The 27,615-nt window shown below is 38.3% G+C and overlaps 1 protein-coding gene across 2 annotated transcripts in view; it reads right to left on the bottom strand.

The window, feature by feature from the left end:
* Positions 1 to 6,751: 6,751 nt before the first annotated feature.
* Positions 6,752 to 27,615, bottom strand: part of SRFBP1 (serum response factor binding protein 1) — an 80,977-nt gene continuing 60,113 nt past the window's right edge. For both annotated transcript variants that reach the window (XM_082497686.1, XM_082497687.1), the window contains 4 exons: positions 10,382 to 10,463; positions 8,703 to 9,444; positions 8,259 to 8,296; positions 6,752 to 7,526 (listed from right to left, as the gene is read on the bottom strand). In XM_082497686.1, the coding sequence (XP_082353812.1) occupies positions 7,339 to 7,526; positions 8,259 to 8,296; positions 8,703 to 9,444; positions 10,382 to 10,463 (1,050 nt within the window). In that variant the 3' untranslated portion in view covers positions 6,752 to 7,338. The remainder of the gene's footprint in view (positions 7,527 to 8,258; positions 8,297 to 8,702; positions 9,445 to 10,381; positions 10,464 to 27,615) is intronic.

The raw sequence follows: 27,615 nt of genomic DNA, 5'->3' as shown, positions 1-27,615 counted from the left end.
CAGTGATGTACAATAGCACAAATATTGCCTAAGGTAACATGAACAGTCTATTTAGAAAAACAACGGATTTTAGGATTAAAAAAAATGAAGGAATGTGACTTTAACTTCCCCTGTTTAACTATAGTAAAACACAACCTAGTAGAAGTAGAAGAGTTTACTATATAGCATGTGTAGAAGTAGTTCTAAATAGGGGAGTGCCAACCAGTATTTTCAGTATCTTGGCTCTGCAGTTTTGACCCAGACACCTTAACTTACTTTTTTTCATACTGGATTATATTTATGGGACTACGTGCATTTTTGTTGAAAAACATTTATAAAAACTGTTTTGACAAAAGCTTACTTTATACAGGAAATTATATATTGGAATCCTTTTTACCAGACATTGGGCTTATTCCCATGAACTTTGAAAGGCATATCGCCATCGGTCTCAGTGGGAGCAAAATCAGATTTAGAGAATTCTAGTACGAATGTGCTGTCTTGCAGTCTCAAATTTCCTTTGAAAAGCCAAATCATAAAAAATGTGTGTGAAGCAATTACCTCCCACATTTCAGATCTTTAGATAAAAATTGCACATAAGGAACATACTGTATGTCAGGCTCATTACAGGAGGGGTTTGTTATATATTTTTTTTAATCCTGAAATACATTTGACATTTGCATATTTCTAGACAAAAGTGTAACAAAAATGACAGATTGGTCACCAATGGAACCAACATACTGTGTAGATGATGTTTTTGTGTTAGTAAAAGTCTACTCATTTTCTCTCTGCTCCAAAGTTTACTGTGCAGTGTTGAATGAGTGCAAACACCAAATGTACCTTCCTAGAGTCATTCGTGCAGTGTTTGCAGCGTACTCATTCAAAACCAGCAGGGTGAATTTCATAAATGAGACATTGAAAGGTGGTTTATCCTGTGTCTCACATTTATGCCAATAAGGCATTTTCATTTTCTCCAAATCCTAAAAGGTGCTGAAAGATTTTAACTTGAATTAAAACCAAAGAGTATGTTATTGGGAGGTTTTTATTATGCAACTAAATGCTACAGATACAGTGAAATGCCACTTGTTTTTGCAACTTTTTGGAAGTTTTTTCATTATTTCCTTCACTTTTCTTCCAAGAGTCTTAATTTCAATAACTTTGCATCTTTATCTGAAGAGCTCTAATTTATAATATTCAGGCACTAGCTTTGTATTCTTCATTGCACTTTCATATTCTTGTGTTACATGCCCGTATTATGGTTGCAAGTTTATGTGAAAATGACTTGAATAAAATGTTTCAAGCGTTCTACTTGTCGAAGTATTATACTTAAAGCATAGGCCAGATCCATCTCTCAATGAGAAAGCTTCAATTAAAGCTGTTATATCTGCATGAAAAAGAGGACGATTTTGTCACGCTGACATGGTCTCAGAAAAAATGTCGCAAGTTAGAAACAAGAAAGACAAAAGTTGCAAGGCACGGTAATCTACCTATCACACTACACAAAGGCTTAACGTGAAGGTGTAACAGGATGAGGTATGGTTCATCTGGATACAAGATTTCCTTACCGTCTCTGTAGGAACAGAAACTTAGAAACCACTTTCAGAATTTCTGCTCCAAAAACTTTACTTTCAGGGAAAGAACGTTTGAGCAGTCCATGGTAGAAAGCCTACTAGAAAATTGACTAACACATGTAATACTCAGTTACTCCAAAACCATCATCCTTTGTTATTACATTCTGTGAGTACAAATCAGTGTTCTGCTGCCTCTTCAATCTATGTGCTAAACTGACCAAACAGGCTGAATTGTGAAGCATCTCTTGACCCTTCACTGGGGGATTAATACGGAAAAGCATGGTTGAAAACTCTGGAACGTTCACTCTAGGAAAAGGTTGTCAAACACTTAAGTATCAACTAATGGCACTCTGAGTAAATGGAGACCAAAATGATGTACTATCTTTTAAAATTCATAAAATAAATGTAGAATTATTTCAGATATAAACAATGTTGTGATCATGTTTCTGTAATTTAATTAACAAAATTACTTCTTTTCTGCTACATTCCTGCAAGTGCTATCCCCAGAGCACAGAACTCAATGTGGATCAGAATCCATGCAAATACAAAAATGCAGTCGAAAATCTATACAGTTATTGCAGAAAGTATATTCAAAGTTTTTGAAAATAAAGCATCTCCTAGTTTCCAGGCAGCTTCTACCTGCTATCCTACTATCTCTTTTTCACATTAGATCACCTGCTTAGTATTGCAAAATGATCTATCAGCAGTCTAGGATTAGAAAGCAGCCTGACAGAATCACAGAATCATAGAATGGTAGGGGTTGGAAGGGACATCTGGAGATCATCTAGTCCAACCCTCTGCCAGAGCAGGGTCACCTACAGCGGGTTGCACAGGACGGTGTCCAGGTGGGTTTTGAATGTCTCCAGAGCCAGAGACTCCACCACATCTCTGGGCAGCCTGTGCCAGTGCTCTGCCACCCTCAAAGGAAAGAAGTTCCTCCTCATGTTTAGATGGAACTTCCTATGTTCAAGTTTGTGCCCATTACCTCTTGTCCTATCACTGGGCACCACTGAAAAAAGACTGTTCCCATCCTCCTGGCACCCTCCCTTTAAGGATTTATAAGCATTGACAAGATCCCCCCTCAGTCTTCTCCAGACTAAAAAGACCCAAGTCCCTCAGCCTTTCCTCATAAGAAAGATATTCCAGTCCCCTCATCATCTTTGTAGCCCTTTGCTGCACCCTCTCCAGCAGTTCCCTGTCCTTCTTGAACTGGGGAGCCCAGAACTGGACACAGTACTCCAGATACAGCCTCACCAGGGCAGAGTAGAGGGGGAGGATAACCTCCCTCGATCTGCTTGCCATGCTCTTTTTGATGCACCCCAGGATGCCATTGGCCTTCTTGGCCACAAGGGCACATTTCTGGCTCATGGTCATCCTGTTGTCCACCAGGACTCCCAGGTCCCTTTCCACAGAGCTGCTCTCCAGGAGGTCAGCCCCCAACCTCTACTGATGCATGGCGTTATTCCTCCCCAGATGCAGTACCCTACACTGGGCCTTGTTGAATTTCATTAGGTTCCTCTCTGCCCAACTCTCCAGACTGTCCAGGTCGTGCTGAGTGGTGGCACAGCCTTCTGGCGTGTCAGCTACCCCTCCCAGTTTTGTGTCATCAGCAAACTTGCTGATGGTACACTGTGTCCCTTCATCCAGGAATATATTGAACAGGACTGGACCCGGTACTGATCCCTGAGCAACACCACTCGTTACTGACCTCCAACTAGACTCTGCACCACTAACCATAACCCTCGGAGCTCTATCTGTCAGCCACTGTTCAATCCACCCCTGTCCATTCTTCTAACCCACACTTCCTAAGCTTGCCTGTGAGGATGATGTGGGAGACAGTGTCGAAAGCCTTCCTGAAGTCAAGGTAGACACCCACTGCCCTTTTCTCACCCACCCATCCAGTCACACCATCGTAGAAGGCTATCAGATTAGTCAGACATGACTTCCCCTTGGTGAATCCATGCCAACTATTTCTGATAACCTTCTTTTTTTCCAGATGCTTTGAGATGATGCTCAGAACAAGCTGTTCCATCATCTTTCCAGGGATGGAGCTGAGACTGACTGGCCTGTAGTTTCCCAGGTCATCCCTCTTCCCCTCTTTGAAGACACAGCCTAACTTTCGGTTAAGAAAGTATTGCTGTAACTGAATTTTTATTCAAGCTGTACTCCTCCTGATCTAATTAGTCCCTAAAAACTGATGAGAGAAATATTTATGCCTGTTTGAAAATCTTCAAACTGGTGCTATCAATAGCACACCTCTCTGTCTTTAAAAAAAAAAAAAAAATCACATTTAAACTAATACTAACTCTCTGAAAAGATACCGAAAAATCTGAGATTGTTTCGTCAGTAAGTCTCAAGTAAAAAATTGTGTACCTGAAGCAGTCTAGTAGTATGTGACAATATGTACCCTGACTGAGAACATTTCTTCTATGGTATGTTACTGAACTGGAAAGCATGGTTCTCAAGGTTTTGTAAATCTAATCATCACAGAATGAAATAACTTTCTGTATCGCTATAAAAATAAGTTGGTAGTACTTTGTGAAAGGTCTCTGTCTAAACAGCGTTACAGATACAAGTTGTATTAAAATCATGTATACACTGAAAATGTTATGTTGTTATAATGAGAAAATGTTCTGAACTTTATCAACAACCTCCAGGCAAGTTCATTGTGTTTATCAGTTCCCAAAAAACTGCCTAGTTGCACACAAAAAATATTATCAAGTCTCAACGATCACTACTCATTTGTATGGCGCGTTAAGGCTGTGATCCAGGTGAGTCACTAAGCACCAGCTAGAAGTAGTGGTAACCCATTAAAATATGAAGCAATGCCAGTAACCTAATCTCTCTTCTCTCATTCATGTTCAGTGTATGTTATCTTTTTTCTTTTCTTTAAAGTAAGAGCTCAGAAGTGTTTTTGAAGACAAAAAAAAGAGATGTTTTGATAAGTCAGGCTTCCTTCAGGAAGAATTCTATGGCCACAAATTACAGCTGTAAGAATGGAGTAAGAAACTTGCTCAAATGCCAAGGTAAACCAATGCTCCTAGATCTCTAAGCAACATGCAAAAAAGCATTTTAGAACATAAGCTCCTGAAAGTCCTTTTCTTTTTTTTTTCCCCAAACTATTTGCAATCTTTAACTTTTGGGATTTTAATGTGAATCAACTCTTAAAATAGGGTGCTCATCTGCTAAAAGAAGGATAAGCTGTCCATGAAAAACTGTATTATAGCTGATGACACCTACCTAAAGAAATTTTTCTTGCCTTTTATTTGAACCAGAGAAGTCACATATCGAACATTTGTTTGGCATAGCATTCAGCTAGTATTTATTTATCTATTTATATAAAGCACTAAGGATTAGCATTTGCATCTGGAAAACTTAAAGAGTTTGTATATAGCAGGTAAATGCATGGCTTTTTCTACTAATATGATCTTTTCCTACAAAACCACTCTAAACATGTCTGCATGTTTCATTTTGATGCTTCTGGCCTTAAATGTTTTTCCATATGGTACAGTTAAAATAACAACAAAAACCATTGGGAAATAGAACGTTATTTGAATTTTCAATTCCTCTGAGCAGCAATGCCATGCAGGAAGATAATACCCCATATACTGACATTTGTTTAGGATGCAGAAAAGAAAGCCTAACTGGTGGGGCAAAGTTATGCCTAGAAAAGAATACAAAATGGACCAACCGCAATGCTCAGCCTTCAAGAACTTAGCACAGGATGGGATAATAGGCAGAAATTGCTGTGCTATAAGTATTAAGATACAGAGTCTGCAGGAGACAGAGAGGTGGCCATACCAGAAACAGATTAAAAAAAATTCTACTAATTGTTCCTGCCATTTGACTCTAATATCATCCCAAGCAGAATACACTGAGGTATTACTACACAGTGACTACATGTTTTAGACACATCCAGTAAGTCCCCTGTGGAGCTGCTGATGGTTAGGGAGTCATTGTGTGACTCGGTCCTAAGTATACAAACTCACAAGGAGTAGATGAGGCAGGAAGAGACCTCTGGATATCATTTAGTTCAAACCCACTGTCCAAGCAGTGTCCCCTCTAGATGGTTACCCAGGACTGTGTCCAGTCAGGTTCTGAGTATCTCCAAGGATGGAAACTCCACAATCTTTCTGGGCACCCGCCCCCCCATATTTATACACCTTGTCAAAACCCCCAGGAGTCTTGTCTTCTCCTGAACAGTCCCAGCTCTCAGTTTCTACTCGTATGCCATATACTTCAATCCCTTAATCACCCTCGTCACCCTTTGATGGATTCATTGTCTGTCCTTGTCCCTCATGTACTGGGGAGCCCAGAACTGGAAACAGCACTTGAGGTGTGGCCTCACCAGAGCTGAGTACTGGGCAAGGATCACCACCTTCATCCTGCAGGATTCTTTCTAATGCAGCCCAGGAGGCTGCTGGCCTTCTTTGCTGAGACATACAAAAAGACTGTTTTTCGTTAAAAGTGTGATACATAGGAAGGGATCCCCTTAAGAGATTATAGGTTTCAAAAGTTTACACGGATTTAAGAGCAGACAAATCGGCAGAAAAGAAATCCATTGAGGATTATCAAACACAATAAGCTACGGTATCGCAAGATGTCCCTGAGCTATAAAACTGGAAGCTCAACAAGTTGGAAGTTGGATGATGTATCACTGTGTGCTTCCTCTATCCCTACACTTAAAGCATCCCTTTTTGACTAGTGTTGAAGATATTAGACGAGACGTGAACATTGGTCTGATGCAGGGCTATTCTTAGGCACTACAAAATGCTACATGAATTGTACAGGGTATACCTTACACCCACTGCAGTCATTTACCAAGTTTCTGAATTAATTTGATTATGAAAGATACAAGATTATGAAAGATAACTATATTTAAATAAACAACACTGTTAAAGATTAATTACAAATTCAGAACTTGTTTCAACTAAGCAGTAAGAAAAGCCCCTGAAGAAAAATACAATGAAGATTTTACCTCATATCCCAATCAAATGAACTCCCAAATTCAGAATGGCACTTAAAAGTCAAATGTTTCTTCATGTACAAAGACCTTTCAGTTTTTCAGCATTCTTCCAGAACGTGCAAGGCAGACATGTTGGAGCACCCAGACATATCCACCAGGACAACCGTGTTAAAGATATTCTTTCAGTCCTTCAAATATGCCATATAATCAAAGAACAGAGATCACATTTTAACAGGGAAATATTTTATTGCTCTCCAGAAATTTTCGTATCATGCATACCACCGATTGAACTTTCCAGCTACCTGATACATTCATGAATTTGTGAAGTCTGTTGCAGTTTAAGAACCTCTTACTTCTTCTCAGTTGAGATGTATTTAATAATATAGGCCTAGGATTAGGACTTCAATATTTTTTATTTTCCCCTCTCTTTTGACAAACAAGTCCTCATATAATTTCAAGTACATTTTTACAGAAAAAACGCTCCAAAGAATCTGTACTATTCCTACAGGGCACAACTGATGCTCCTAAAAACCATTCATTCACATCAGGGTGTATTTCATAGATGGTGGCACTACAAAGTGGAACTTATGACCCAACACCATATGACCATACATTAATCAGCAGACAGCACATTGAATAAATGAGGCAATCTTCATTATTAACAGATGATAAGTTCTAGCGGTTGCTATTTTATAGGTTGCAAAGGATCAGGATAGTTATCAAAAATGTTCAAACAGCAGTTGTTCCCTCCTGAGAAAATACCACGGGATGCAAGTCTGCAAGAATCTTTTTTTTTTTTTTTTTTAATCTGAATTTACATATAGTCTAGTCATCAAATTTAATCTTTTTTCCTTGGAATGCTGTAATTTGAGACATTTGTTCCCGGCGTCTCTTGCTTGCTTCCCATGATGGATGAAGAGGCTGCTCCAAACGTGCTTTCTTATTGTCACATTTAATACCTGCAGGTTTTGCAAATGGTTGCTTCTTGAGCTGTGGTTCCTTTTTAAGAAGAGCTGGACAAGAAGTACAAAAGAAAACATTAATTACATCATGAACCTTCATAAAAATATGCTGAAGCTACCTTGGGATTGCAGGTATTTTCAAGAATTTCTTAATGAGCCACGGGGAACATGTTCATCTGAATGTTCACAGCAAGATTTCCTCATCTTGCGGCCCAGTACATTGACACTTGGTAGAAGGCAGATAGTTAAGATTTATTATTACTGACCCCATTCAAAAATCTGTGTAGACAAATATTCAGCACAGTCTCAACTTTTTTCTTCACAATAAACCAGTGAGATATTACACAGCGTAACTCTGTGACTGAAACGATATCCTTGATCCAATGAATTCCAAAATGGAACCATATACTATAAATAGAATAAAATATTGAAGGAGCTAATGAAGGGATTACTCACAAGATAAACTACTTGTTAAATATGATAATCTGACACCTTTACCTGTGCACAGGTAATGCTAACTGCTGAACACGAACATAGATGGAAAAGCACTTTCCTGTGTATATCCTACTTTAAGTATTTCTAATATTCAAAAATCGGAAATAGCAAACAGTATCCACAGATTAAAATGAAAGCTTAACACTTTGACCATTTTAAAAACAAGTGTTAAAATATGTGCCACAAAACTGAAATGAAACAAAAAACAGCCTGTCATGATTAGACTGCAGAGGCAACAAAATCTCAAGATGCTTTTACTCTTATAACTTTACTTTAAGTAATACGTACCTGTTTGTCCATTTTTGAAAGGTTGGTCTTTAGTATTTCTGAAAATAAAAAGAGAATTTAGGATTTTTAAAGAAACTTGTAAGATGAAAAACACCTGGGAATAAAGAATCGTCATCACCAAAACACTCGTGCAACAACTTTTCAAGCATAATGTGCAAAAACCTCATAAATTGTTTCCTCTTTGTTAATAAAAAAGTAAAAATAGAAGTGTTCGGTAGTGATTTAATTTGGATACGGGTCTATTTGGGAATACTATAGTATAGGTCAGTACTAATGTGAATATGAAAATTACCTAAGTGTCAAGAAAGCACAAGAAAACTACAGAGTAGTTTATGTGAAAATGTTCAAGCTGTAATTGGCTCAAATTCTTCTTATTTGGTAAGGCCTACTAAAAATCACAACAATTTCCATTATTGGGAAGGGAGGAGGGAATGGAGAACATACCGTTTTCTGTGTTGAGATTTCTGATTAGAGGTAGACAAGGAACTGCAGAACATTGATTCTAGCCTGCTTGCTTTTGCATGTGGCTTTCCTTCTTCCGTGATCAAATCTTGTGCTGTCCCAGGCGCTGTGTTCTTTTGTTTCTTTACTATGTTTTTCTGAAGTCTATCCTTTTCTTTTGCTGAAGAAAGACCAGTAACTCCTGCTATACTTTTCTTTCTTTTTACTTTGCCAATGAAGAAATCATCATTGCTGTCACTGTCAGAATCTGATGACTGGTTATAAAACCTCTCTTCAGTACTATCATCAAAATACTCCTCTTCATTAGGATGTTCCTGGTCACTATCATCATTAATTTTTTTTTTAATGGCATTTAATTTGCTCATGCTCATATTTTCTTTCTTTTTTTGGTAGCCAAGTTTCCTTCCTGCTGTATTCTGAGTGACTGCTTGCATTCCTACTGCCTGAAATGAAGATTCTTCTGGAGCATATGCTCTCTCCATTTCCACAGTTTTCTGCTCAGCTTCATTCTCACAAAGTTCTTCAGCCACCCTGTCAGTTTTTATTTTCATACTCATTTTTGTTTTGTGTTCACATCCTTGCTGTTTTTGAGCTGCTTTAAGAGCTCGGTCATCCAAATTGCTATCAAAATGTTGCGCTGATTTAGGCTGTTCTGACTTAGCCTTTTTCGAAGGAGTGGTTTTGGCTGGGTTCTTTCTTGCATCCTTAAAAGCTTTTACAGCAGCTATATAAGGGGCAGAAGAAAGATCTTTTGTTGCAGCTATACATGAGTTTACATAAGTTATTTTACATAATAAAATGTTTTTGCAAGTTAAATATGTTGTATTGAGTAGCATATTTTGAATGTCCTTATCAATCAATTACTGGACACATGGGGCAAGAAATACTTTAGAATGCAGCATCAACAAAAGTGAAGAAAAGAACTTGACGTTATTACCACCTGAATATACTGTTAAACTCAGGTTTAACTGTGAACTTCTCTTCAACAAATAATCTGCATCTGATAATTCTGTTCATTTAGGGCATTACTTTGTGTGTAAAAACTGCAACCGAATAGTAAATTGCTCAGATACAATTAAACAGGTATTTGACATTCTCTGTTATTAACAAAGTAATTTTATGACATTATTACTAGGACTTGACCCTTTTACCTTAGTTGGACAATTTGAGTTTAAAGAGAACGGGAGATAACCTAAAGAGCCAGGAAAGATTCCCTAAGGATTCTGGGGACAGTTTCCAGAGAAGTTTAAGGGAGTCATTTGCAAAACCTTTCAGCTGCCTTTGGAAACCCAGTTGTAATGCTCTTACCTTTGTACCTGCAAGTTACTGTGCTCATTGCCAGTTCAGTCCTACTTAATTTAGAGATACTCCATTATATCCATTTGATTTTTAGATTTCCCATTATAAGCCCTGTTTGTCCCACACCTTGTATCTTAAACGTCGTATAGCGTACTGTCCCCTAAAAGCCCATTTCAACCAATATAATGGACTGCAAGCTTGTGAAACTTGGTTCACTGCAACTAGTTAAGGCAATTACAAGGGTTTTTTGATTTTTTTACTTTTCTTTTTGTACTGGTTGTTCATGTCAGGAATATACAGGAACAATATAACACACCAGAAAGCTACTGAAGTCATTAACAAGTTAATGTAATATTTCATACCTTTAAGTTCAACAAATCTAGGCTTCAAGATGGGGTGTGTTGCAAGTCTCGCAATGGCTCGCTCAGTTGCAGTACAATTTGGCTATACAAAATAAATTCAAAGGCATGAAGTCAATAGAACAGTGAATACTTATACAGGCCTGTATCAGTTATGCTACAATGCATACTAATGTGAATCTGGACTATTAATTGCACAAGAGGAAAAGCTTATGACACTATAATATTTGAATATTTCTTATTTTTTCCTGTATTACTGTAATTCTAAATGAGGAAAAATCTGCATGCCCAAACATTGACAGAAATGTAATAGACATGTAAATCTGCTATTTCTCAGGTACTGAATAGGGATAACATGTTTTTTGTTTTAAAACCATACCAGACACACCTTTCAGAGCTAACACGCTTTTACATTGACTTTTTCTTATATAAGCAAAGCAAATGCATGAATCCCCTCAATAAAGAACATCATATTGGTAGAAGGCATTCTGCACGAAGGAATACAGCAGCTTGCAGGAATTATGGATGCCTCGAAAGTACGCAAAATGACATAGCAGGTATTGAAGGAATTAAATGTGGTTGAGAGGCAAGGTCTAGCCTGATCTTAAAGACAAACAGCCTTGAATTCAATGTGGTAGAATACTGGAACTCTGTAGACTGATTCAAAGAACAAATATGATCTTCATGCTTAAATTTGAAGAAAAAGGAGAAAAGTAGGAATTGCTTCCATTTCTGACTTCCTCTTTCATACATTAGAAGTCACAGATACAACACATTGTAAAAGCTATCGCATTTTCAGGTGCTCCTCACCACTCTGCTTGAAGAACAAAATGAGAGGAATCTAAGCCTTTTCCAAAGACAGCTTTGTCTTCTTTTTTCTTTTTGACAGGAGGGAAAGGGTGTGTAACAGGCTTGTAAAACACAAATTTAGCAGGAATATTTCTTAAAGCTTGTGGTGGAATTCTTTGGGAGAGAGGAGAAAAGACACACCTTCCTCCCAGTGGTCCTGGAATGTTTAAATTGTTGCTACCTGTGATTTGAGCTACATGCTACAGGAAGTACTACAGCATAAGCCACCCAAACCAACAGATGATGAGCCTCATAACGAACCTGGCAAGTGCCCCGTGATCCAACCTGAGCTGCTTTTGGTGCCCAACAACTCAGTACAACAATGTCCTTAGCGACCATCACAACAGATGGAGCCCAAGTCACAGATATGTAAATAGTAGTGAATAAGGGGTGGAGATTGTACTGGCTCTGCCTTAGGATGGAGTTAACTTTCTCTGGAGCAGCCAAGACAGTGCTGTGCTTTGGATTTGTGACTAAAACATTTTCAAGTCGGTAACACACCAGTGCTTGCACAGCATCAAGGCCTCCTCTGTTTCTCAGTCCCCCCTCCCAACAAGCAGGCAGGAGGTGGACAAGAGGCTGGGAAGAAAACACACCTGGGACAGCTGATCCAAATTGACCAAAAGGATATTCCATTCGATATCAAGTGATGCTCAGCAATAAAAGCTCAAGTAAAGGAAAAGGACGGGGTGGATGTTTGTGGTTATGGCATTTGTTTTCCCAAATAACTTTTATGTGAAATGAAGCCCTGCTTTCCGGGATGTGGCTAAACATCTGCCCATTGATGGGAAGCAGTGAATAAATTCCATATTCTCCTTTACCTGCACATACAGCCTTCCTTCACTTATTGAACTGCCTTTATCTCAAGCCATGAGTTTTTCTCACTTTTGCTCTTCTGACACTATCCCCATGCTGTGGGGGTGGGCTGAGCGAGCAGCTGCTGGGTGCTTAGTTGCTGGCTGGGGTCAAACCACAACACAAACACTACCTAATACATCAGCAATGCATGTTTAAATTATCTGATTTGCTTGACATAAGAGTGCTCAGTGGGGAATCTTATTTGTTTGTATGTACATTTTCTTTCAGCAGAATTATGCCACTTAGTATAAACAGTTATGTATTCATTCCATAAAGATAGATGGACACGTCATGCCAACCACTAGTGCAGGAGAGTTACTTTCAGTGTTTTGGTCTGAAGGAAACAGAGCAGAAGACTACAGCAAAGCCAATACTTCTCAATACAGAAATATTTAATTGGTTTGCAAAATGTAAGTCTTGTTCCTCAACCAATGCAAAGCAAATCCCATTTCCTGTAGTTCTGGAGCTTACAAAATATATTCTGGGTATGTCTGCTCCCATTTCATGTTTGAAGTGCAGAGCATCTGGGAATTCTAGTAGTTTCCTTTCTCCTCAAGTCTCAGCTATTACAATGTTATTTCTTCAGGTCAAGAAAAACTGGAAAAATGTTTTCTCTGTAGACTGTCTACAGAATTATGAACACTATCCAGAGGAGATGGGTCAAAAGATGGGTCCATTTCCAACGGCCACAGACTGACTGACTTGCAGACTCGCCTAGCTCTGAGAACTTGAAATCTGAATTTTGATCCCCATGTGACAGCGTTGCACGCTGCCACCAGATTCCTGGGACAGCAAGCTCACATTTCTGAAGATCAAATGCTATTTTCTTTGGAGATTTTTCTATAGCTGGAAAATCTATTTCTGAACTTAATTAATACACTTTTTCCCTCAGCTACTTCCTGTGGGTTTTGAAAGAATATACCATGAAGTTCAGAAAGCAGCAGCAGCTTCTGTGCAACATCTGGTGTCCTTTAATTCAAATATTTATAGAACGGGTTTAGGCATATACATGCCAATGCATATGGAATAACCACATTTTTTCCTTATAGCAAAATACTTCACAAACACTACTCACACTGACAGATAGTAGCCAACAAACATAGAATATGACATTCACATTCTTTAAAATTTCTCATTTTTCTGTTTTTTTGGCACATCCAATGCTCAATTTATTTTTCCTCAAGTATTTTCCAGTATATAAAACCTTGGCAGGAAATAAAACTTACCAGAAAAACGTCAACTGTATTTACAGCAAGAACACCCTTTCCCCCTCCTCCTGTCCACAGTATGTTTAATTATGCAGGTCCCGGAATTGTACACACTTATTCTCACATGTTCCTGCTACTTCTTGTATTATTTTGCACTATTTATTTTTTCATGCAAGAATGTCCTAGCGCTTTCCATAAGAACACTCTCCCTCATTCAGGGTGTAACTGAGGTGCTGCAAAATGCACAATGCAACTGAGTGCTGTATAATTATACTTTTCAGTGAGAAGTTGTAAGCTACGTACACAACAAACAATGTCAAGAGTCTTCTCAAACTTTTCATCTTGGTAAGTGATGCATTATTTCTGTATATACTATTAAAGACACCTCTCTATCATCATTGACATGTTCCATTAAATTTTATGTGGATAATTAACTGGATTAACTGCACTGATCTCTATGTTTTTGGATCTCTTAAAACCAAACTGCATAAACAAGCATTCTTTGTCCTGAATGGTAGATGTACACACAGATGCACAAACCTCAAAACCTAACTTGTCAGTTATTGCATAATAAAGCAGCAGTTGTATAACTTACACATGTGCAAGCACACATGTGTGCCCCACATAAGGGAGATAAACTTTGTACAATGTGGCAATGATTGGGAAGAGAATGGACATTACAAGCTTGCTAAGATAAAAACAAATTCACAATGCAAGTTTTGAGATATGCTGGAATAGGGGTCAGAAGAGTATGGAGTGGGTCTGAGAGCTGGCAGCACTGGGTAAAAAAACATCAGGCAGAAGTTGTATGGGTAGTACCTGCTTCATACAATGCAGATGATAAAGTAGAGAAGGAGAAAGTGAGATTCTCAGGGCCTTGGGGAAGATGGGATTGCAGGAGTTGAAAGGGGTACCTTGTTAGTCTGCTTGAGACAGTAGAGCTTCAGGAAGAATTAAAGGGCAGAAATTTAGGATTAACTTAGGAACATGAAATGGAGACTTCTGACCATCACTTCATGCTGATCACTCTTCCTGTTGAAGTCTACTTCTGTTTGTACCCTCTCTGCTATAATTATAATCATGAATAGGAAAAAAAGAGATCATACTTCTATTCTTCAATTGACTTTTGTACAGAAGGGGATTGCCTTGTTAAAGGTCTCACCAGAAACAAAGCTGCTACTACAAGAGTATACTACTACAAAGACTACTACTAAAGTTTCAGCTGGGTCAAAGAACAGTTCTACCAAACTCAGAATGCTTGGGGGCCCTGCATCTGTCACTTTAGATCATCTCTCAGTTATTTAAAATAATGGCATTCAAATGGAGACAATCAGAAACCCCACTGACAAGTACGCAGTACATGGCAAAAGCCATGACACAAAAAAGTAACTTTGAAGAATGTCATACTCAAGTTTCTAAACTAACTGGAAGTGCAGTTTAATGTTAAGTGTAACAGCAGCCTGATTTTAAGCAAAAAAAAAAAAAAAATGGCAGAGATAATGCTAACCAGAGTAAGCACAAAAAAAAAAATAAAAAATCCCCAGTTCTGGGCCAAAACAAGATGTCATTGCAACACCCTTTGTAGCAGCTTAGAAGAGCTGTCTCTCTACTAAAAAAAAAAAGCAACCCAGAAAACCTATTAATCCACACATTCTTCCCAGAGCTCTAACTAGTTACAGCTGTCCTTCATAATAGCAGATGTAGTTAATATGGAGTCACAGGGTAGCTGAAGGTGCCAGATCATGGCTGCTACCCAAGTCCATCCCATGACTTCATACTGCTTTGGAATAAGATCCTTGAGAAAAGTTACTTTCTGTCTGTGAAATGCTGCTAGTTCTCCCTGTTCCTTTATGTTTGTAAGACATATAGTATGTGATTTGTGGCCATCAGTATGAGAAGCAATTGGCTATTGGTATCACTCGTGGCAGTATTGTTGTCTCTCAGCTCCTGACAGCAAGAGATTGTTTGTTGACTATGGTGCATTGACCCTGGCTGGACACGAAGGGTACACCAAAGCCACTCTATCACTCCCCCTTCTCAGCTGGATAGAATTAAGTTTCCTCTGCTGCTCCTTCCTCCTCAGTGGGAGGACTCTATACACTCTTCCCCTGGCTCCAGTGTGGGGTCCCTCCCATAGGAGATAGTCCTCCATGAACTGTTGCAATGTGAGTCCATCCCATGGGCTGTAGGTCTTCATGAATTGCTCCAGCATGGGTCCTCCACAGGGTCACAAGTCCTGCCAACAAACCTGTTCTAGCATGAGATTCTCTCTCCATGGGGGCACAGGTCCTACCAGGAGCCTGCTCCAGCACGGGCTTCTCACAGGGTGACAGCCTCCTTTGGGCATCCAACTGTTCTGTCATGGGGTCCGCCATGGGCTGCAGGTAGATATCTGCTCCACCATTAACCTCCATGGGCTGCAGGGAGACAGCCTGCCTCACCATGGTGTTCTCCATGGGCTGCAGGGGAATCTCTGCTCTGGAGCTTGGAGCACCTCCTTCCCCTCCTTCTTCACTGACCTTGGTGTCTGAACTGTTGTTTCTCTCACATATTCTTACTCCTCTCTCCAACTGCAATTACACGTTTTCTTTTCCCTTCTTACATATGTTCTCACAGAGGTGCTACCACCGTCGCTGATGGGTTCGGCCTCAGCCAGCAGCAGATCTATCTTGGAGCTGGCTGGCGTTGGCTCTATCAGACACAGGGGAAGCTTCTAGCAGCTTCTCACAGAAACCACTTCTGTAGCCCCCCAGCCCTGGCTACCGATACACTCACCTTGATAACAGGAGGATAGACCAACTAGGGAATGCAGTAAACAGGTCTCTGTTTGATTTGGCAAGAGTTAAGAGAGTGGTTCTCCCAAATACAGAAATAACAGAGAGTAATCCCACAGTATTCAAAGGAGAGAAACATCAGCACTAAATACTTCAGACTGAAATGGATAGCCAAAACCTGTCAGATTTATAATCAACTTTTACTCAGTTTTTACCCAAGCTTTCCTAATTTTCTGTGTAACATCAAAGTGATGGTACAAGTGTTATGATGAAGTAGTTATACAATCTTAACAGGAAGACAGGCAAAAAGTTCTTATGGCAATTACTTCCGTATGGATCTCAGGAAATCATGCAAGTCTCAACAGATTTTTTTATTGGACTATATACAATTTTAAAAACAGACTCACAAAAAATTTCCAATTGAAGCTAAAATGTATGTCCTAACCAATCTAAAGGCTTTGTCACAAAACTCAGCAGGATAATGTCTTGTAATAGAACAATAAAAGAAAAACTGCACAATTTCTTACAAAACATCAAGATACACAAGTAAACCTGAAGTCCCTCTTAGCTTCTTGTTTATTATTCTTTTCAATGCTTGCCACGCTTTATATTGGTTTACATTGTTTTCTGTTATCATGGTAATTCAACCATGAAAATATTTGGATATTTACTTAATTTATCCTGCAAGCATTATGGAAGTTGAAGACCCATGGCAACATGGGGTACCTTGGACAACCTTTTCACTCATCTGCAGAACTGCACACAACAGAAGCTAAAGGTCTGGAGAATCAGTTGACCTTACATTGATGGCAGTAGCACTGACTGTCAACTCATCACTGATTTCAGCAGACTCTTGAATACAGCATCAGGGAGAAGCATGAGATTCTTCTAAATACTATCAAGGTGCTTACACTGCCCTAACTTCATTTGTATGTCTGGACCAAAGCTATTCTTTTCCCCACAATTCATGACTTAGATTTACCTTCTCTCCTATATCCAGTTTGGCTCGTCTTTTATCAAAATGAAGTATGAAGTACAAACTTGTTTCTATCATTGTTGCCTCTTCTTTTAAAATACGAATTTCAAAATAGGCCATAAACTCAAACAAAAATAGATTTCTTGCTGTTTGCTGCTGCGTGCATGATAAAAAATACCTACTATCCAAGCATTTGAAAGAGTTTAAAGGCCCTTTAAGAAGCCTAGCACTTTAAAAGTGTTACAAAACCATATTTAATTTGAGTATAGAAGAGTCAATAGATTTCCTCTGGATTAACCTGTCACAACTAACTTAGCCAACCACACAAGTGTGAGGAAAATACTTATTTTTCAGATTGTGAAATGGTCAGAGAAATAGAGTGTTTCAGCCCAAACTACCACAGTGATCTACAGCAGGGCTTGGCATAAACCCCAGACCTGCCCAAGTACAAATTACGTACTTAATCTTCTATTAATTTTTTCCTTCTCTTTATGCATAAAATAAGTCCTATGATTGTCGATGAAAAGTCAGTACAAAAAAATCCTCAATAAAGCAGGCATGGATTCCCAATTATGTCCTCATGGAGAACAGAGTCAGCTCTAGGTGTAAGCTGAAACAGCAAGATTGTGGAAAAACTCAAATGCTGCTAACTCTTCTTCACTTCCTCCAGGCCTAGCAGGAATATGTGTCTATAATCCTATCAGTTTGGCATCCCACACAAACAATGCACGTATTTTTAAAGAAAAAAAAACATTAACTTCTTAAGGTTATGAAAGAGGACATAAAGCAAGCGCTGTGCCAACTTCCCCTCCACAGTTGTGGTGGTCTAACTCATTGTGACTACCAACACTGAAATCTCTGCTGGCCTTTGAGAAAACCTAGAAGCATGTTGAACATTACAGGATGCTGTGGACAAATGCATCTATGATGTGGACAAATTCCCAGTGGAAAGCAGTTGTGAAGAGAGTACTCCCCATATCAGATTCTAAAAAAAATTATTAAGAAATATCTGTAATGTAAAAATATTACATAATTTGATTTGTACATCCAGTATAATTAACCAGTATAAAAAAGGTACAGTTCTGACTTACAGCAATGTAAAATCAAATACATAAAACATAACAGTATAAAGGCTACATGTTTTGGCTTTTATATATGGCTTTGTATAAAATATATGCATTTCACATATTTTGACATTTGAACAGTTGAGGCACTAAATCACTATAAAATATATGTTTCTTGCCAAACTGAATATAAAAAAAATTTGGCACACAGCACAGTAAAACTGATGCCACAAAAAAAAAAAGAACCTGCACAAACCCCACAGAAAACCTAATCAAACCCTGCCCTAACCCAAATCAGGCAAAAGAGAATCATACTGAAAAACTAAACTGGAAAGCAAAACATGATGAAATAGAAACCCTGAAGCAAAAAACGTACTTCAGAGAGAACAGAAAGAAAATGCATCTCTGATTAACAGGCAGTAGCTCTGAACAATACAAAGAGAAAGGTCTTTGCCACAAAATTCACATAGACTTCTTCAGAGAACATAATGAAATTTGGAGGAAAGGTCATATACAAATTAGTTTGACAACCACTATATATCAGATCTGAAACCACAACGGACTTTTGCAGAAAAGTGAAGTTGACAGGTCATTTGGTCATAACTGGCCATCTAGAATGAGGGTCTGGAGACTCAAAATAGGCTGTTGTTTATTAACTCCGAAAAGGGAGTTAAGATGGCCAATCTCAAAACAAAATTTGGAACAACCACTATTTGGGAAGACAAAATTAAAACAATTGATTACTTATACTTATTCGTTATAGATAAGAGAGCAGAAACACAAAGCAGACCAACAACACTCAGGCAGTGCTGCAAGCTGAGCAGGAAACAGAACTGTCTGAGTCCACTACGACCTGAATGCATCTGAGCTCCCAAGATCCAGCTGTGCATCACAGGCATGTCCAAGGAGTGAGTGGAAGCAGATGGTGGCAAATAAAATTGGAGAGATACAGGGATGAGCTCCACATTATTAAAACTATTTAATGGAACTAAGAAGCTCATAGTATTTTCCCTTGGACAAACCTGAGAAGTTTCAGAATTGAGATATCTACCAGCCTCCTTATGAAGTCAATTTGGTGACAAAAATCTGTACCAAACTTTCACGGATATAATCTTGAGATATCCTTAAAATATTTCACTGCAAAACAGATGTTCAAACCTCAAATTATCACTTGTCAGATGCAGTGTGATAGAGCACCATATGTATAAGTACATATGAAAGACAGTTTATAACCAAGAAACTAGACATAGGTCAGATCTCCAAATTTAAAACAGATGCAAAGTTTCAAAACTACCTAACATTTGAAAAACAAGCTCCAATTTAATCATGTATATTTCAGATAATTTATAATGTAAAGGTAAAAGATTTATTCCTGCCAACAAACCCCATCTTCCTCAGACCTTTACATTTACAAACATTACCACCACGGAACACACCTATACATAACTAAAGTATTGTCAGGTCAATGTCTTCAGATAAAACTCTCAGGAGAGATGTATTTATGTTCAGAGCACTGCTGAAGGAACTAAATGTGAGAGCCAGGGATTTGGAGGCACAGATGACTTAAAGACTTCATGAACGCTGCACACACTAACCAGGGGTAGGCCATGTTCTAATACGTTATTCAAAACAAGACAGATTTTCTTGGCATACCACATTGCAATTTTTGCGCACAATTGAAAACAGATTTCTTTTAATCTATATGTTTTTCAGCCGCTTTCTGAAAAAGACAATGGAAATACAAATTCTGTTCACTGAAAAACTATTAAAACATCTGAGATAAACATACCAGTTCTTTGGCACCAAAATGTAGATTTTCCATCATTAAGTCTATTGAGGGAGTATATGCATTCAAAACTTACTCTAATGATAAACACATGTCAGATATATATGGAAGCCCTGATATTACTTGAGCATATCAGCAGATGATGGATGTAAAATAAGTGGAAATCCTTGACGTTCACATTTTATAGCAGGTATTTCACCACATGGCACACACAACGGTCACCTTTATGCTTAGAGGCTCTTGGGCATCTTCTAAGCCATTACATTATTATTAATGAACTCCTGCATGCAGAATTTTCCCAATGTCTAGTCACTCAACCATTTCAATCATCATGCACTTATTTATATTCCAAACCCATGAAAAACTAGACCATCACCCTTTAAATTTAATGCTGTTACACCTGCACTGAGTGATTAGTTATGTCATGTTTCCCACACTTTCTCTTACCTAGCAAACTTGCCATAGAGGGGCAATATCCTGTAAACTTATGCTCTCATTTTACCAAGCTGCAACTTTTTAATGTAGCTGGTCTTAGCGGGTACATTCATTGACATCCCAATAGATGAGATTTTTCTTTAAACGGAATTCCAATAATTCAAGAACATCTAATTTTTCTCCTTCTACAGTTAAGTTTTAAAAAGTTCAAGCAATAGTGCCTCCAGCACTTTTAATCTAATTTTGCAGTGTTAACAGACTGATGGGCTTCATATTGAGCTGAAAGCGCCCTCCTAATTCCACAACTACATATTTTTAGTTTTTATTTTTATGAATCTAAATGTCTTAATTCTGAGTTGCAGCACTCTAAAAATTGATCTGGATAGGAAAGAGGGAAAGAAATCGGAATGGCTCTGTACTTTATTTTTATATGATACAGAATGAAAACCTGATAGAGTTTCATTTATAACAATAAAAAGAGCAAAAGACAGCAGCAGCTGTTTTTCATTTTTTGAAATATCAGGAATGTCTGATTTTTATTTTTTTTAAATTTCGTAATGCAACTGAGTCACACTATAAAGTGTATATACAGAAAGAGCTTTTTCAGTTAGTAATGTGTGAGTAGATGTGAATTATTAACATAAGTGATTAAAATTGTTTATAGAAAGTATTAAGATGTCCTTAATATTAAGTTCTCCAAGCAACCAAAATAATGAGATCCTAACTCATGTATGTTCTACCTTACTTTCTCTCTCCTTGCACTTATCTTCTGTGCCAACTCCATGGTGTTTCTCAAAGAAAGATCAAGAGGTAATGATCTATGGCCACCTTTTCCTCAGTGGTACACAAACCCCCCAAAACCCCCCAAACTGTTGGAAATTAATGCTTTTAAAACCACCTCCAGTAATCCTGGTTGAAATTGCTCAATGGGTACCAATACTTAGAGGATTAGTAGATAGATAGATGGCAAGAGAGGGAAAACATTTTGCTTTCTCATATGGTTGCGCATATCCTTCTCCCTGCCCCTTCATGTGGATCAACTTCATAAACTGTTTACTTTCCCAATAGATACATAAAGCATGCAATTCAAAGATTCTCTCTTTAGTACCCACATGAATTAAGGGTAACTGAAAACTCTCACTATTAATGCCTGTCCTACATTTGTAGCTTCTCTAATCTTGTTTAACATTTCCTGTTCACCATCATCACTCTGACTGGAGGGTGCAGCACATTCCTAGTACTAAACTTTTATGATAATCGGAACTTCCATTCAAAAGACTTCTTAGTGCTTCACTCCTCCTGTAATACACTTGTGCTGTTAGACTTGAAATACAGTGCTTCACAACACAGCACCACTCTCACGCCCATACATCCTACCCCATTATCCCTATAAAGACTGTACCTTTCATTAATTATCCTGAAGACCCGGTGGAAGGATATCTGTTATATCTGTGATGATGATATACATCAGGTAGTCTAGTTTTCCCCGTTAATGTTTTCTGTTCAACGATTGGTATGGAAGCATTCATAATTGACATCCTTTCTTTGTAGCTTAGTATTGGAGGTGCCAATCAACTGGCACTGTAGGCAGTCTCATTTACCTTCATTATTTATTGCATCAAGCTGTTCCCTCCTTGGCCTTTAAGAGACATCCTGAAAAGCAGCCACGTGCCTCCTGTTGGTCATGTCATTGTGAATCAGGTGTTCCTCCATGCATATTGTCTTCTGCCTGCTTTTAGTTTCTGTATTCCTTTATGACCTTTGCAATTTTCAGTGTGAGCAGCCTGGCACAATTTTGATTACAATGCAGCTCATGTTTCCTGTCCAGCTTCCTCTTGCCACAAAGGTTAACAAAACATCTAAATCTCTACTTTCTATACCATACTCTCATCCATGCATTAAGATTCTGGACCTCTCCCTGCCTCTTGGGCACTGCATGCAAGTCTGAACAATACTTTGGAGAAGGATACCAAAGAGATTCTGGACATCAGCAACTTGGCCTTGATTTATTTAGGAAAAAAAAAAAAAAAAAAAAGCTGAACCAACCAACCACCATATCTTGAGAACCTCTTGTTATGCTAATTTTTTTTTTTTTTGCATTTCCTTCAAGGAAAGCACAAAAACAAGACTACTTCTAACATTTTCCTTTATTGTTTCCATGACAGCTCATATCCAGTAAGATATTTATAGACATCACTTAAATACTCATGAAAGACAAGCAACTCTCAACTTTCCTCCCTATTTTAGATGAGTGCTGCGATACAAATCTTTCTGTCTGAAAGGTCTGAGAAAAATACAGCCATGTGCATGTGAAGCACCATGCGTCACCACATCACTACCACAGGTATACCTGACTTTAAAAACACAGCTCTTCCCCCTCACCCTTTTGTCCATTTATGCTCTTGCAAGTGTGTTTATTGTGTTTGAATTACCTACATGATCCAAGCCAAATATTGCTTACAAAAATATGAATTGACTCCCTCTGAGCTTCACTAACAGCAATATACTTGCCCACATTCTGGTCTGACCCACCCAGTAAATGAAATAAGCATATTCAAATCAAAAGCAATCACATCACTTTTGAGATTGAGCCTTGTCTAAGGACAGGAATACACTTTAATGATCCTGAACAATCAGTTCAGCCAGGCAACGAAATTAAGGAACACCCCTTCACAGGAATGCAAATGAGTAGTAGAAAGATCCCCAGACTAGTAATTTAAAATCTGACAGGAGACAGAATTTTTGTGTCAGAGATAAACATAGTATCTCTGTGAAAATCTGCCAAAGTTACTAGCAGTTTATTTCAATACTGAACTTTAAAAAGATTCTTTCCAGAATGGACAAAATCCAAGCTGTAATTAAACTGAGATTGCTGCAATTGTTACTCTGCTGTTGAAGATGATGGTAACTTTGGTCTAGTCTATCTCCTTGCTCTCAAATGGGGACCCTACTGAGGCACATGTGTGGCAGACTAGTTTGAATGCAAAGGGGCTAATGGAGAAGAGACCTACAAATTGGCCCAAAGAAAGAAAGGGAAAGAGTGTGGGGCCGCAACGAATGGCAAACCAAAGGTAGGAGGGCAATGGACAGAACATAACATACACAGGAGCTTCAACTCACACAGTGGAAGCCTGGGAAGGGATTGATACTGGCTGGGATAGCAGACAGGTGGGCAATCGGGTGGAGAAGCAGGTGGGAGAAGAGTAGAGAAAGATGTGTCAAAAATTGACACGTTTAATTTTATACTGACACAAAACTTCAGTTGCAGCCATCGCAATGGATTCTAGGCTCTGAAGTATAGAGGAGTATATATATAAGATATGATAAACATCTCGCAGTTCAAGAAATCAAATTTGGAAGATGAGGAACCTTCAGGAAAAGAAAACAAAAAACAATCAGTCACACAGAGAAAGTATTTACGCCTGAATGTGATATTCATCACTGAATGCAAAATTCTTCACTTCATCAGTAGTCTTAGGAAGACCACAGACATTCCTGTTTAACGTTAACATCTGGTGTTTAACATGGAAAATTCTCAGGAAACAGTGGCTTCATACTTTCAGTGTAACTTCCATTCAAACAGAGTCAAAATACTCAGGACAAAAAGAATTCAACTCTGCAACACTGATTCCCAGCATCAAGCCAATTATTTTAGCCCATGTTACAGGAAATTGTGTTATGATATCAATGCAACACATTTCCAAAACCATAAGATGTTGACAGACCATAGAATCATAGAATGGTTTGTGTTGGAAGGGACCTTGAAGATCATCGAGTTCCAACCCCTCTGCCATGGGCAGGGACACCTCCCACTAGACCAGGTTGCTCAAAGACCCATCCAGCCTGGCCTTGAACGCCTCCAGGGATGGGGAATCCACAACTTCCCTGGGCAATCTGTGCCAGTGTCTCACCACACTCAGAGTAAAGACTTTCTTCCTCATAGCTAATCTAAATCTACCTGCTTTCAGTTTAAAACCGTTACCCCTCATCTTATTGCTACACTCCCTTATAAAGAGCCCCTTCTGTCAACTATTACATATCTGGTATCTGATAAGCAAATGAATACCTTTATTTCCACACTAAAATAAGAAAGGAACATAACATTTTAACATGTTGGAAAATAAATGGAGTATTATTATTTTACTATTCTCAGCATAAACACCTTATTGGAGAATGGAAACATTGTTGTACCTGCAAGGCAATACATTCATTCTGAAGCAAAAGTCAGAAAAGTTGATAACAATGTTTCCAATAATTGATACTTAGAAGGCAGGGCTTGGGGGTGGGGTAAGACTGAGATAGTGATTGTTAATAGCTTGCAGGTAGGTGATCATTATGCTATTAAATTATCACATATTCTTCTTATAATTATGCTCTGATTGTCTATACATGATGCCTAATTTAAGAAGAGTGTAACAACCAGAATTCAGATAAAAAAAGAGAACGAAGATTTTCATGGGTGTCTCAAACACACCATCCATTTGCCTCCATATTGCCAAAATCAAACCACAAAACAGCAAGTGCAAAGAATTAATACACATATTTTACAAAGCTGATGGACTATCATATCAGTATTACACAAAAGACTGATTCATACAGTAGCCTTCTCCCTATGGCTTATGGATTGCAAACAAAATATTTTCATAAGCAAAGAATGTTAAAAATCCACAGAAGTAATTATCTAGTTATTCTGCTGTTAAAGGCACTAACAGAAACAGAAGTTTTATATCAATAAGAACATCTATCCTAATTGGAATGTTTTTGCAGTGAGTAGAATTCTTCAGGGGGGGTTAGGGGGTGGGGGGGAGAGAAGGGAGGTGGTTGTGGAAAAATCCCTCAAAGCCCAAACGAAAGACAGCAACTATTCTGTGCTTGATCCAAAGCCTTTGAAGTTAACGGAAAGTCTTCAATTAAACTGCAAGACACTTTGCATCAGGCCCCTTTTATGATGAACTAATGCATTTCCTCAGATTAAATCCACAGAGAATACAGAGGTTTTGTTTTTATATATTTTCCACTAGAAAGTAAATTTTTAAAATAAATTAAGGCAAAGATCACAAGTGTACATTTAGGATTGTCAGCTAAAATAGAAACTTTTATACTTTTCAAAGTCAGAAAATACAGATATGACTGTTCTTCCTCAGATGCAGATGTGTTTAATTAAAGTTCTACTGAACTCAGAAACTACACCTTCCTTTCTTTCCCTGTCACACAGTTAAAACGTACTAGCACTATCAAGTTTAAATTTTCCTTAATAAACAAGTGTACTGATTAGAATAAACGTTATACATTTATCAGCTGTGTAACTGTGTCTTGCATGTCTTAATGTCCTGCAACCAAAGATTACCAACTTCATCCTTTTTGTTCCTATCTGTCCTGGGCAGAAAGACCTTTTTAATCTTTCTCATGTCCCTCACGCCAAAGGACTTCCTTAGTCCTGCACCAGAGAACCAGTGAATTCACTGAGGAGTCTGGGAGGTGAAAGCAGGTCTTCTCACATGTGAAGCTGTACAACTCTCATTTGATAAATCACTGACTCTTTTCTTATTACTGTCAGTATCTCAGCTGGTTCCCCAATCCCAAATTCCTTTGAACCATACGGGTAAAGAGCCATAGATACTAAATTCACTCACCCCTGAAATAACCCCCAGAACATTAACTGTAGTATAAGAGCCTTTGGGCATCCATTAAAAATATCTGGACTTGAAGCTAGACAGCACTAATGTCATCCTGCCAAAATTATGTTAAGTACAGCTGTCCTCATCAGGCAGCTTAGACTTTTAATGACCAAAATCATACTGTGCACCAGGCTGCTCACTCAAATTCTGGCATGTCTCTCTATCGTCATGCATGAGCTGCCTGAGATCGTGTTTCTAAAGCCTTCAAATTCCTTTTAAATTCCAAACAAGACAAAGTTGGTTCCTGATCATGAAGCAATGCAAAATAAGCTCACCAGGCCTTACATTAGCGAAAAAAGAAACCTTCTAAGAGCTAGTAATGGCTTACATTTCTGGTGTAGAAGAAGTTTCTCAACACACTTAGAAATTGTGGCAAGCTTTTCAGTAATCTTGAGACTCAGAGGGTGGTGGTATGGCCCCAACAAACTTTGAAGATCACAATATCCTCAAAATTTGCTGTGCAGAATCCTCTTTGCAGACATGCATCTGCAGGATTCAAACACAAGAGGACTGGAGTAACAGGTGAAAATACAGGACTTAGTAGGACAAGTTGGTGCTCTTCAAGGACTGCAGATTAGAGCTCAATGCAAAAAAAGGAAAACTCTGCTAGTAAGGTTATATGAAGATTGTACCTAGAAGCAAAAAATAGAGCATGTATTTATCATCTGCGAATATTTGTTGGTATTTCTGCAAGTCAGACGCATGTGCTCAATTCGGGCTCTGATAATGTTTACTGGTACTCTACTTTTCACTCAAAGAAAAACAGGATAGTTCTTTGCCATTTCAGTTTTACCGCCCCCATCCCAAAATCTGAAAGTTGTTGAATTTTGATGCAGATATGACTTTATTATTTAGAAAACAAAACAAAACAAAAGAAGTATTTTGACTTAAGGCAAAATGGCACTCCAGATTGTTGCTTGTAGTAGAGAGTTCCATTGTGCTGTAACAGGATTCTGTCAGTGTTTAAAACAGGGTTTTTTTCTCATGTCCTATATACCAAAGACTTATTGGAAGAAAAACTAAATGGGATGCTACAATAAGTTAGTCAATATCTGCTAGCACTAGTGCAAAGGAAACAACACCAGCTGTGGTTAAGATGAAGGTGTTCACACATGGACCAACGTCCCCTTTTCAGGAGAAACAGCGCAGATGATCCATATAACTTCTCTAATACCGGAAAAATACTAATACATATTAACCGATCCTGCCTATCTTAACCTTTCCAAGTTACCTTAAACATGTTAGCAAGAAGTTGAAGATAACAGTTGCAACCTTTGCCAGTTCCAAAGTCAGTTTCCTGCTTATAAGAAACAGCATTTTCAGGAGTAGCTTCTGATTTATAACCTTGGTGTGCTGAAGCACAACACTAATGACTGAAGACTCCTGTAACAGTTCAGGTACATATGCTGTAAGGAACACTTCAAAATGCAATGTCAGCTAGAAATACCAGTTTAAAAAAAAAACAAAACAAAAAACATTAGACAACACATCTGCCACATGTTCATGATTTTTAATTTTATTAATGGCTGGCAAATATATTTGTTGCAGACAGTACACAACTATGTACAGGAATCGGACAAAAACTTAGTCAAAACCTAGAAAATACAGG

Source organism: Vanellus vanellus (assembly GCF_965231255.1).
Source record: "Vanellus vanellus genome assembly, chromosome: Z".
In the NCBI taxonomy this organism is placed as follows: Eukaryota; Metazoa; Chordata; class Aves; order Charadriiformes; family Charadriidae; genus Vanellus; species Vanellus vanellus.
Note: the sequence above shows the minus strand (reverse complement) of the source record. Positions and strands in the feature narration are given on the sequence as shown.